An 11,667-nucleotide genomic window follows, 5' to 3' on the forward strand; every position below is an offset into this window, starting at 1 on the left:
ATCATAGTTCAAGTGGGACTGCCAGTAAACATTGTTCCACTCTCATCTACACCTTTTATGTTGATCTTTTCAGACTATGCCCTTAGCATTATGCAGCTCTGCCCTCTTTTTCCTTGTCCAAAATGTCACCGCTATCGGCGGAAACAAAGTCAACATTACAGATGTTGTAGGGTTTGTTCAAGAAGACAATGAACGCGATACGATTTCCCTGCTTATCAGCTGTTTCGCCACGCTTGGGCTGTGTGTTTATTCGGCTGTTCACCTAAACGTACCGCACAAGGGCGAAGGCAACTATCGAGTGCTATCAAAGGAACTCCAATGGTGTGTTCTAGGCCTATTTGCACCAGAGTTGATATTGTATACCGCCTGGAGACAGCTGGCTTCCGCAAGACAGCTATGCTTTGAGATAGAAAATATAACAAGTAAGCAGCAGAACCGCAATGAAACTTGTGACAAGGTAAGCTCGTCGATCATAACATGTTAGCAGTGCTAATCAGCGATAGAGTACAACAGTGACTGAGACTCATATGAAGGACCCAAAAACCCCATGGACTATCACACATGGACTTTACGCTAGTATGGGCGGTTTCGCCCTCGACCTAGACAGCACTGGCCGTCGAAGTTCGACATTGTTCAAGGATGTGACACGTCTCACTTTAACGGCGAAAGGTGTCTTACTACTCGCCAAGTGCGGACATATTGTGGAGATATCCCTCGAAGAGATCAAGGACAAAAACAAAGCAGACGGCCTTGCAAAATTACTTGTGTGCATCCAAGCAGGATGGATGATTGTCCAAGTTATCAGTCGGACTGCCGTCGGACTGCCGACCACCTTGCTCGAAGTACACGTTGTAGCCCATGTTGTTTGCGCGCTCGTCATGTACATCCTATGGTGGCACAAACCTCGTCAGGTAGCCTCCCCCACCATCTTGAAGGGGGACTTGATGCCTTTGATCGCCTATATGTACATGGCCAGCCGAATGAGTGGGAAACAACCACAGGGCAAGCTCGCTATCTTCCGATCAGCCACTCCTGAACTGGCAAAGCTGGCTTACTTTGAAGACGAAAATGTAACAAGCTATATGTGTAGCAACAGGGAAAGTCTGAATACAACTTGCCTCCCTACTGCCGGTAGATTGCGACCACGGCCCAATATCCAAATCGCGAATCAAGAAGCTGAGACAGCATCATGCAACTCTCCCATGGAAGCTACGTCCGAGTTGCAAAGTCTTGCAGAAAAGGCTATCAAGCTATATCCAGTCCTTAAAGGTCAATTTCACCCTGTATTCGAGACAGAATGCTCAGAGCCGTCATACAAGATACCCGAAGTAACCGAGCTGGTGCAACCATACGCCATCGACTGGCCCAACGATGGTTTACTTCGACGCACCCAATCACTCGTCATGGGAATGGTGCTTTGGGGCGCGTCTATGGCATACGGCGGCATACACGTAGCTGCATGGAATTACTTCTTTTCCACTCGATTAGAGCAACTGTTTTGGCGCATGAGCTCAGTATGGGTAACCTTTTGCGCAGCCTTTTGGCTGGTGACTAACCTCTTGGCCCATGTTTTTCCTCTCATCGACAGGATCTGGAATGCCTACAACCAGCGGACATTGAGCGTTCTGAGCACAGCATTCATTACGACTCTTTGCGTTTTATGTGGGGTAAGTTATATTGCCAGTAGGGCATACATAGTGATAGAGGCTTTTGTGAGTATAAGGGAAGTTCCGCGAGGCGTGTATGAGACGCCGACGTGGTCACAGGTTTTTCCTCATCTGTAATAAGAAGATCTCAGCTTCATTATTCGTTTTCACAATCACCAAATATTTTGATCCATAGCCCTCATGAAAAACTTGCAACCAAGTGTACTCCATGTCATGGACACATCAGTAGGCGGGCTCTAATACCGACTTCTGGGTGATTGTATGGCTCTGGAGATACGAGATCATGTATTGGATTGAGTAGAATCTGCAACATTCCCTTTATGTTTATGATCTTCAAAACGAGCAACACACATTTCCAAGTGCCAGTCTATGCATTCCGGGGCAGGCATTCGACTTCAGGAAGACCCTGAAAACTTGGCTAGAACACATTTGTTGTGATGAAAGGGTTTCATTCACAATTTCCGAAAACTTTGGGAATGGGTAGGCGAGCTCTGGATCTGTCATTTAGTTTTAACTCTCAAAAACAATCAATACATATGACACACAAGAGCTACGCTTCAACCAACACTTTGCGCACATCCCCTCATAAACGCTTTGCAGAGTTGCATGATAAGAGCAAAATAACAACAACAAAGAACAACGATCAGAAAAAAAGAAAGAAAGGGGTGATGGTCTAGACCAAACGTTGGCGAACCCACCATCCCCCCTTGCAGAAGCGTGGCGCCAACGATGCAGCGACAAGCATACTAAAAAAGCACTCTAAAAAAACGGGACGAAGCCACAAACCAGCCCTACCAAATATCTATTTAATTACTAGAATGAACTCAAAGTCTAATTGGATATCGTTAAGGGAAAGCGTAAAGAAAGGGGAAAGACCTGATACCCAACGCAGGTTCTCCCCATCATAGTCCAGTAACATCGTCTCAACTCAGGAAAAGAAAAAACAAAAGGGCATATAGACTGCCAAAACTTGAGAAAAGAAAAAGAAAAGCTAAAAGTACAAGGCAACACGAACAAACTAGGAAAGTTCGACATCATTGTCGTTGCTGCCATTAGCAACATCCTCATACGGCCTCAAGAAACCGCCCGGATTCTCCGTCTCATCAACCTCGAGTCGCTGCCCTTGCTGTTGCGGCGACGGCGGCGTGACGTCCTCCACGAGCTTCAACTCCATCGCCTTCTTCGCCTCCTCCACCTCCTCCATCTCCATCGTCTTCTTCGCCTCCTCCATCTCCTCCATCTCCTTCACCCTCATCATCTCCGCCTTCTTCCTGGCCTCCTCCTCCTTCGCCTCCCTTTCTTTATCCCTCGGATTCCCCGTCTTCTGCCATAGCTTCAACGCACCGCTCCTGAACGCATCCCAATACTTCTTCACCTCAGCCGTGACATCTACTTTGGCACTGCCCTCCTTCCACACATCCATGGTCTCGATGACATCGAGCCAATCCAGCATGCGCGCGCTTCGGCCCTCGTCGCCTGCAAAGTGCACGACAAAGTGGCCTTTGCGGGCTTGGAACCATTTTAGACTCTTGGGCTGGTTGCCCGCGGCGAAATCGACAATGCTGTTGTTGGGCGCGGGGTACGCGTTGAACCAGTACCAGGGCACCCAGGCTGCTTGTCCTGCCCAGTAGGGTTCACTGAGGAGCCGCGACATTGCTGTTTGCTCTGCAGACGGGAGAACGTCGTCTGGACGGTAGTATCGGTAGCCGAGGATTGTGCTGAAGAGTTTAGCGGACCACTCGTTTACTTTGAAGAGGAACAGTCCAGCGTTGAGGTCGCCGGCGTCGCGGTTGACGACGAGATTGACGTTTGCGTATTCGGGGGTGTCGGGGGGAAGGAAGCTGGAGAGAGGACGGCACGGGTCCATGATTATGGCGTCGCGGTCGATCCAGAGGATCCATTCTAAGCGGGTGTTGTTGGGCTTGAGAAGCTCGTTTTGGACGAGGTGGAGGAGGAAGGCGATTTTGTTCCAGGCGCCGTCGGCGAGGTCTTCGCAGAGGATGTGGGCGGAGGTGTCGTGGACGGCGGCGTGGAGCATGTGCGATTGGACTGCGCGTTGGTAGGCTTCTACTTTTTTGCCGGTCGTAATGGAGGCGAGGGCGACTCGGCGGGTTTCTTTAGTTTCAAAGGGCGCGTGTTTTGCGCATGATTCTTTGCGTATCACTGCTTGTTTCTTCCACTGCTTATCGAAATCTGGCATGCATTTTGTGTGGCCGTAGGAGATGTGCGTTTTGCTATAGTCGAGCAATGGAGTGGGGGTACTGGAAGCGGATGAAGCGGAGGTAATAGAGGCTGAAGGAGCAGAGGCAGCGGATAGTGAAGGAGCGGATGAACTGGATGGTGAAGGAATGGAGATATCAGACACTGAAAGAGTGGCACTAATTGATGCTAATAGATTGTCAGTACAGGTCTGCAATGATAATTGCTCTCAAGTCTTCGTACCCTGGGCGTCTAGTGGTTCTGCCTTTTGCGCATCTTGAAACCATGTTGATTTGGAATTGTCGCTCTGCTGCAACGCAACTGGTTCTGGCTCTAACCAGTAAACTTGATAAAAAATGCAGAGGGAAAGAATTCCCAGTAAGATCTTTGGGACGAGCGATGCCGCTCGATGCATGGTGCAAGGACTGCGATGTGAATCTGGCAAGGAGGCGGATCAGTCAAAAGTGAAGACTGCTTATCAGAAGTGAGAACTGAAAGTTCAGGGAGCCATGGATTTTACGATTGTTTCCACATCAGCTGGTGGCGGTACGGACGTATTTCACAAAGCGACAGTCGCGCCATAGCGCAAGCCATGGGCACCTAGTCCGGCTTCTGGTGTACTCCCCTGGTCGTACCAGGTTCCGGGATCTAGTGTATGTAATGATAAGGCGGCATGCACTGCTGCATTCATGTCTCAAAACATGTACACTTGTTACAATAAATGAGCCAGGTCCAAGAGCCCGGTGCTTTTCATGTGACTGATAGGCTCAGGCTCTGCACGGAACACCCGGATTCTTTTGGCGGGGTCGTTTTTGACGTACGCACCGACATCCGTGGTAACATGCATACGTATACGTAGCATAAATCATTCCAAAATGGGCAAACTATGTTTTCCTGAAAATTCAGGTCGTCGTATCGAGAACCATTTTAGTGGTAGTGGCGTCTAGCGGCTGCCCCTGCGGCAGCTGAATAATCCAACACGAACTGAGATTGTGCGAAATGCATACTGTATACTGTCCTGGTTGAAAGCTATTAGATCCTTGAAAAGCACAAGTGAGAAGGGTGTGTGTCCAAATTGTCTCTTTATCAGGGATTTGCACCGAGAATCCCAACACAGTTGATCAAGTATGAAATTCAACATTAATGCTTATTGGCGCGTTTGGCGTTTCTGACTGGAAAGGAGCGTGAGGAAAGTTTGTTTTTCAGGGGGCTTCTGGAATCAAAACCGAACGCCACGAGTGGAGCGACTAGCAGCTTAAGACTTTGCCCTGTTCATCATGACATACGCAAGCTCATCCGTGGATCGGGGAGCCAATAGACTGGATCGATCGTTAAATAGGCGTCAACGTTTGATCGTACGTTCGCAAACATGGTGTACCTGTATTTATCTGCTTTGTAGCGGACTGTCATCAGCGAACGAAAAAAATAGAAATATTTATACGCCAAAGACTGAATGATTTTGCGGTACGACGCAGGACCAGACTTTGAGTTCGGCGTATTAGGATGACATAAGCTGACCCGTGGGATGGAAGACTCGCGGGAAACATGCGGCTGACGGTAATGCTTCGCAACACACCAAATCTTGGCGTATGATGTTGCTCGACGAGCGCACCAGAGCTGCAGGCTGGTTTTTTGGTATGAGTATCTCGCGTAGAGATAAAAGTTGGTCAGAGGCGCGCGTCTTTTGGGATACCAGACCAGAGCTGCAACTCAAATCTGCAACACCGTATAGGGCAAGGGGGGAGGGGGTCTAAAATTATCCCGGCATTGTCCGTCGTATTGCTCCCGTAACGCTTCGGCACATCCGCATACAACGTGATGATGCGCCAATTGTAGAAATGACGATAAACATGTGGGACATGGCTTACGAGAGTATTGATAACTAACGGGCCAGTTTCGAATGATTTTCACTGCACCTTGCTTACGCGGTGTCTTCGCGGTAATGAGTGTTTGGAGTCGTGCTTTGCGTGCCTGATGCTGAGTCTGATTGAAACATGGATTTTGATAATTCGGAGAAGATACTGAGCGACTCTCTTATCTGTGACTTCTAGGCTGATGAATTCATGCTACGTTGTACGTTCGCATCGAAGAAATGGTTTAAGGAACTACTGATCAACTCTGGCAGTGCACGATGCGCCAAGCCGCTAATCTTGCTGACTAAACCAGCTTCTCGCAGCTCAGCATCATCGCGAACACAACGGCCGACGACCTCCAAACGCCGCCCTATACTCACACGATGCAGTCACTCCGCCGGACAGCAGTGGCTGCTTCCCGCACGAGCCGAACCCCGCTGTCGCGCCAATCGCGCCGCTACGCCCACGACGAAGCTCATGGCCATGCCAGCCCGGCCGTCGACGAGCCTATGGGCGTATGTCCCCTCCCTCCCCATTTCTCCGACCCAGTTCAATTGTACACTCGAAATGCCACAATGCTATCCTAGAAAACAACCAAAATGTTAAGAGAAGATACGCTGACGCAATTGGCATTTGTAGTGGGGTTTCTGGGGCACAATCGGCGTTATCCCCGCAGGTCTGGCCCTATACAGCATCTCGCGCACCGACGGCGATGACAGCAAGCCGTACTTTACCCGTTTGATTGCCGATGCAACGACTGGATTGCACGACAAGTGGACTGCGCAGAACGATTTGCACGTGAGGATGATTGAGCAGGCGGGCGAGGACCGAGTGTTGTTTTTGAACACGAAGCCGCAGGAGCACGTTGAGATGAAGTTCCCAGAGTACGTCTTGTCCTGGCACATTGGGGAATATGCAATATTATACCCGGATAGAGTTGTACATGGAAACATGGAATTTATGGTTGTTGAGAGAGGTGAATGCTAACAATTGGCAGGATCATGAACGTTGGATCCCCATACAACGTGCCTGCTGGAAGCCAAGTTCAAATGGACAAGGTGATTGAAAAGTACAAGAAACTGGCCTATGAAGAAAATGAGCGGAAGTTGGAAAAGCTGAGGAACAACGACATCTCGTCAGAGAAGCCATTTGAGGGCAAGACGCGCGTGAAGAAGGCCCCCGATATGTTTTAGACTCTGGCATGTAGATCTGGAGTTTTTTTCCACAGGAAGTGTACATAGTCGGGAAAAATTGATATCCGCCTTTAATTTGTCACACGCTTGCCGAGGTGATTGAGTTGAAGGTACTGGATAGCATGTGAAGGAGTTGCCTAGGTGCTGTGATGAGACAATCAGACAACACATAAGGCAAGGTGGTGGACAGTTAGTCTTTGTCATTCGCCGTCCAATGCACGTCTACGCAATGCCATTGTGTCTGAAACGCAAAGGGGCGGGTGTTAGACAGACCAGACTGCCTGTGAGACCAACACTTTTCGTCACTAGTTTGAACAGCGCAATGAAACACCAGGTACATGTTTGGATCGGTCCTGTTGCCGCGTATGGTCTTGTGTGTAAGCAAGACATTGGCTGGGCTTCATTAGCGGTGAAGCTGAGCCACGTGTGTGTGTGGCTTAATGTGGAGTATGTTGGAAGAGGAGCATGAGGCGCATGAGTCTAATCGGTCTTTTCTGAGGAACAAAGGAAGTTGTGATATGGCCGTCTGCAAGGGATACATGGCGGTTGGATATGCGTTTAGCATGCCCAAGAACAGACGTAGCATGTGTATCCCAAGTATAAGCAAGCGTAAACCCTATAACCCCACCACAGCAAAACGCTGCTGCAGAAATTGACATGGCGCGTTTCATAGGAGTGGACACGCACACGTCACTTGGAGTAAGGCTGTCGCTGGGGAGCCGGCCCCATAGCGGCCCGTACCTGGCCAGAGGGTGCTCGGTGATTGGCGCACCCTGCATGTCAATGATGATTATGGGATGAAGATGGAGGCAAACAGGCCAGAAGGAAAGACAGCAAGCGGCTGAAGATGGCTAGTCCAGGCCTTGTACAAAGATAGATGAGTCTTGTCTGGCCCACGGTCTGGTCGACAAAAGGATTGCGCTCAATCATTGCCAACCTCGCCCTTCAGACGGACCGGAACAAGCGAATCGCAACTGAACCAGAGACAACGTATCGTACACAGAGATATACATAAGCACCAGACAGAGACAGCCATGGGAAAGGTACGGGACAATGCCAGGAGCCACAGGGTATATGCTTTTTTGTCTTCTTGTCGCCAACAATCTCCCATGAGATTGCCGTCTATGCGGTGCATTGATGCAGGCGCCCTACGAGAGGGCAGCGAGGTGCTGGGGCGGACAAAGCGTGTTTCTCAACAGACATGGCCTGGCTGATTACAAAATAGATGGCAAGGCCGATGGAAATGCGCGCTCGAAGCGTAGTATGGATCATGTTTCGCCGCAAAAAGGGAGTCTTGGTGACTGCGGTTCCAGGTAAGGCTTAGCGCCCAGAGTGGGGCCCCTGTCGTTCGCTGTGCCCTGTGCCCTGTGCCAAACATGGCGTATCTCGGGGAACGAGCGTCAACACCACCATCACTCTCTCACTGCCGCCTCAACGCAGCAATTGCGTGCCTCCGCCCCGCCTCTATCCGACGGGACGCTTGCAGCCCCAAGTTCATGCTAACTTGTGCCACAAAGATTCTGTTCCTTATCTGCCCGAACTCAATTTCAGCCGCGTTCTCCAGAGAAATGACATGAACGGTGCACCCTGGCCTGACGACGCTCTTCGCACTGCGAACGCAACCCCCATACGCTCCAAATCCCCGGCTGTCATGCCCTCGTATACATCACCTCGCAACGTCTCAGGTCCCTTCGCCGTAGACAAGTCCCCAATGGCTACCGACGAGAACAACTCCTGGGCCCGCCCAAATCACCACAGCACACCGAACTCAAAGACTTCGCAGTACATTGACAAGATCACCCAAGAAAACGACCGTTTGCGGCGAGAACTGCTTGCCGAGAAGCTGGCCAGAGAAGATGAAGCTAAGCGCGTGTCTGCCGCCCAAACCAGAGCCGAAGACTCGCGTGCCGAGTACCAGCACCTCCAAGTCCTTGCTGACACAAACGCGCGTGCCATAGAGCGGAAGGACCGGAAGCTGGAAGAGCTCAGGGCCACGCTCGACACCGAGATCCGCCGGCGCAAGATGGCAGAGCAGAGAGCCGAGGAAGCCCTCAAGATGCTGGGCGACACTCGGTCAGAGACGCAGCGACAGCTCGCACAGGCGTACGAAATGAAGGGTCTGGCAGACACCAACCTCGAGACGGCACGCGACGGCTTCAAGCGCATCACCGACGGCTACGAGAACAAGGTCCGCCTCATCAACCAGGAGCTGAACGAGCTGCGACGCAAGCGACTAGAAGACGCCGATAAGATCAAGCGCCAGGCTATCATAAGCGATCAGCTACAACACGAGTCATCCCGCTCCACCCGAACCGAGGCCAAGCTCACCAACCTTATGGAAGCGTACAAGAAAGAGCACCGCAAGGAAATGGACGCCCTTATCGCCGAAGCAGAGAGTCTGCGACGCGCGTTACCAGAAAAGGAGCGCGAGGCTCAGAAGCTGGTAGACGCCATGGTCGAGACGCGCGACAAGATGCGGTGGGTCATGACACAGCATGAGCGCCAGACAGCCAGCAAATCTTAGTGCTGTACCTGTTACCGCTCACCACCTGTGGTGAACTGGTCCCATGCCAATGCATAGGCCAGCGTGTGCTTCACCACACTCTACGACGATCATGACCAAGTTTGATTCCCGGGCTCAAAAGGCTTCTGTAGCATATCTGGATACTACGGCGTTTAAGGCATTGCATCAGCACATACACACATACATACTTGTGTAGGCCACTCTCACCCCCCTATTTTGGTGAGAGTTGGAGTGCAGTGCAATACAGTGCGTGTGCACTAGTTTGTTTCTTTTTTCGTGGGTTAGTCTAAGGGCATAAGGGAGGGGTATGTAGAAAGCAGATGAATGGAGATGGGTGGGCTATCTGGCATCAATTCATTTGTTCAACAACCCAGTTTCTGACAACGCTCTTTGCTTGCCTTGGACAATGTGTGCAAGTAGATAGGGTTAATGTTTAAATATACCTGAGTGGATCTTTATTCCCGTCGGCTTGGCTTACTTAAGTGCTAGGATAAAGATACTAATGCGTCGAGGGGTCCAAGGGTGCTCCTTCCTTTGCTTGAATGCCAAGTGAATTAGCATGTGTAGGTTTCTGGCTTGGATCAAGTATACAGAAACCGTTTTCCCTCATACATCATCATTCTTAGACGACAACCAGACCACGCAATTATAGCACTGCGTCTGCCCATCGCAGTAAACCCATCAAGCAGCAGCACCAAAACGACTCACAATTCCTTATCCAGTCTATGACCACCATCGCTTTTTGCCAGTTACACCAAACGGCCCGGTGCTGCAGACCAGACGCCCAGGGGAATGGCCAACAACAGGGTCACTCTAAGCAGACACCCGTGGCACAATATTAGCACCAGCGATCCAATCGATCGATATCAGTTTCTCCGTACCGCAGCTCTCCCTGTCTTTCGGTGCACATGCCACAATGCACTGTTGATAAGCGCTCTTAAGCTTTACTACCCATGCAATTACTTACAGGAAATGTGTGGGCCAGGGCAGTGCTGTTTGTGCCGAGGAGCAGAAAACGAGTAATAGTATCCGCGAGCCGCTAATTCCCCTCCTTTGTCAATCACTGCTACGATTGATGTCATTGCATCAGAAATAGTGGATAGCGTGAAGACGAAGAGGCGGCATGCTGGGAATCAGTGTACAAAACACAGGTCCATGATTTGACAAGGCGAATTGATGTGCCTCACCCGCGCAAACGACACGCAGTTTCGTCTCCACCGTTACGACCCAGTACAACATTCATGCTAACAACTTTGGCACCAAATAGCGTAATCGATAAACGAGATGTCACCCTGCCTTTCCCGTTTCTTCACTGATGAAATCAAGATGCACTGGTGCAATGACACATGAGACCACTTACCGAATGCAACACACTCTGGAATTTAGAGAGAAGAAAGACCCAGACGGTACTTGTATTTACATACGCATGATCTAGCATACGTTTGTGCAACCATTTCATTCATTCTTTGTTCCAAAGCAGAGACCAAAGTGCGCAGTGCCACTGCATCGCGCCAACCTTGACGATATACCAAGGAACAAGGATAAAGGGGATACCTTTACTATTTCCGCTTGAACCGTTATTTCTCCGTGATACCTATGTACACCAGTGTTTCCATTGGTGTGCCACAGCATAGAACCTCAATTCGAATGTCCCTAGCGTCTTCGCCAGGGGAACTCGACAGGGACCACAACACTCACGTCTCCGTCTTGCATTACAAGCATGACCTTTGTACCACATATCCCCGCCGATTCAACCGTCACTACTTTATTCCGTCAACAAGAAGAGACAGACCCCACTGTCTCACCCCCGCACATGCGCACCTAAGATACCCGAGCAAACAAGAAGCTCAGAAAACTTCACATCTCATCCCCCATTGCAAGCCGGGAAGCTGCATTCCATGTCGGCTAAAAAAACGCCACAATATACACGCGTTACAACACAACCTGCACATGTATCCCTACAGTCCTAGATAGCCGTTATACAAAGTCTGCAGAGCATGAGCATATAAGACTGATTACCCCATCGCCATCACCATCACCATCACCACTCACTCGTCCCGCGCCTTCCTTCACCCCCCCCCCCCCCCCCAACCACCAGACCCTCTTCAAAGCACCTAAGAAACACAAAGATACAAAAAAAACAATGTGCAAGCACTCCCTCCTCTCCACCCTCGCAATCCCCTGCATGAACGACGCAGAAGGAATAACCACAATGCCTGTACGCCCCCCCC

The 11,667-nt window shown here is 50.3% G+C and overlaps 3 protein-coding genes across 3 annotated transcripts; 2 read left to right on the top strand and 1 right to left on the bottom strand.

Moving 5' to 3' along the window:
• Positions 1 to 76: 76 nt before the first annotated feature.
• On the top strand, positions 77 to 1,784 carry PSV08DRAFT_178099 (uncharacterized protein; the record flags this gene model as incomplete). Its single annotated transcript, XM_014217787.1, has 2 exons — positions 77 to 422; positions 514 to 1,784. The coding sequence occupies 2 exons, from the start codon at positions 77 to 79 to the stop codon at positions 1,782 to 1,784; spliced, it is 1,617 nt and encodes a 538-aa protein (XP_014073262.1).
• A 901-nt stretch (positions 1,785 to 2,685) lies between these two features.
• On the bottom strand, positions 2,686 to 5,237 carry PSV08DRAFT_370984 (uncharacterized protein; the record flags this gene model as incomplete). The annotated part of the gene is made up of 2 exons (XM_014217786.1): positions 2,686 to 4,055; positions 5,153 to 5,237. The coding sequence occupies 2 exons, from the start codon at positions 5,235 to 5,237 to the stop codon at positions 2,686 to 2,688; spliced, it is 1,455 nt and encodes a 484-aa protein (XP_014073261.1).
• Positions 5,238 to 6,070: 833 nt separating this feature from the next.
• On the top strand, positions 6,071 to 9,809 carry PSV08DRAFT_409632 (uncharacterized protein). The gene is made up of 4 exons (XM_014217796.2): positions 6,071 to 6,234; positions 6,359 to 6,603; positions 6,717 to 6,885; positions 8,399 to 9,809. Exons 1-4 carry the CDS (start codon positions 6,103 to 6,105, stop codon positions 9,434 to 9,436), a joined length of 1,584 nt encoding a protein of 527 aa, XP_014073271.1. The 5' UTR covers positions 6,071 to 6,102; the 3' UTR covers positions 9,437 to 9,809.
• Positions 9,810 to 11,667: the final 1,858 nt, after the last annotated feature.

The sequence above is a fragment of the Bipolaris maydis genome (genome assembly GCF_028858645.1).
Source record: "Bipolaris maydis strain C4 unplaced genomic scaffold PSV08scaffold_6, whole genome shotgun sequence".
NCBI lineage: Eukaryota > Fungi > Ascomycota > Dothideomycetes > Pleosporales > Pleosporaceae > Bipolaris > Bipolaris maydis.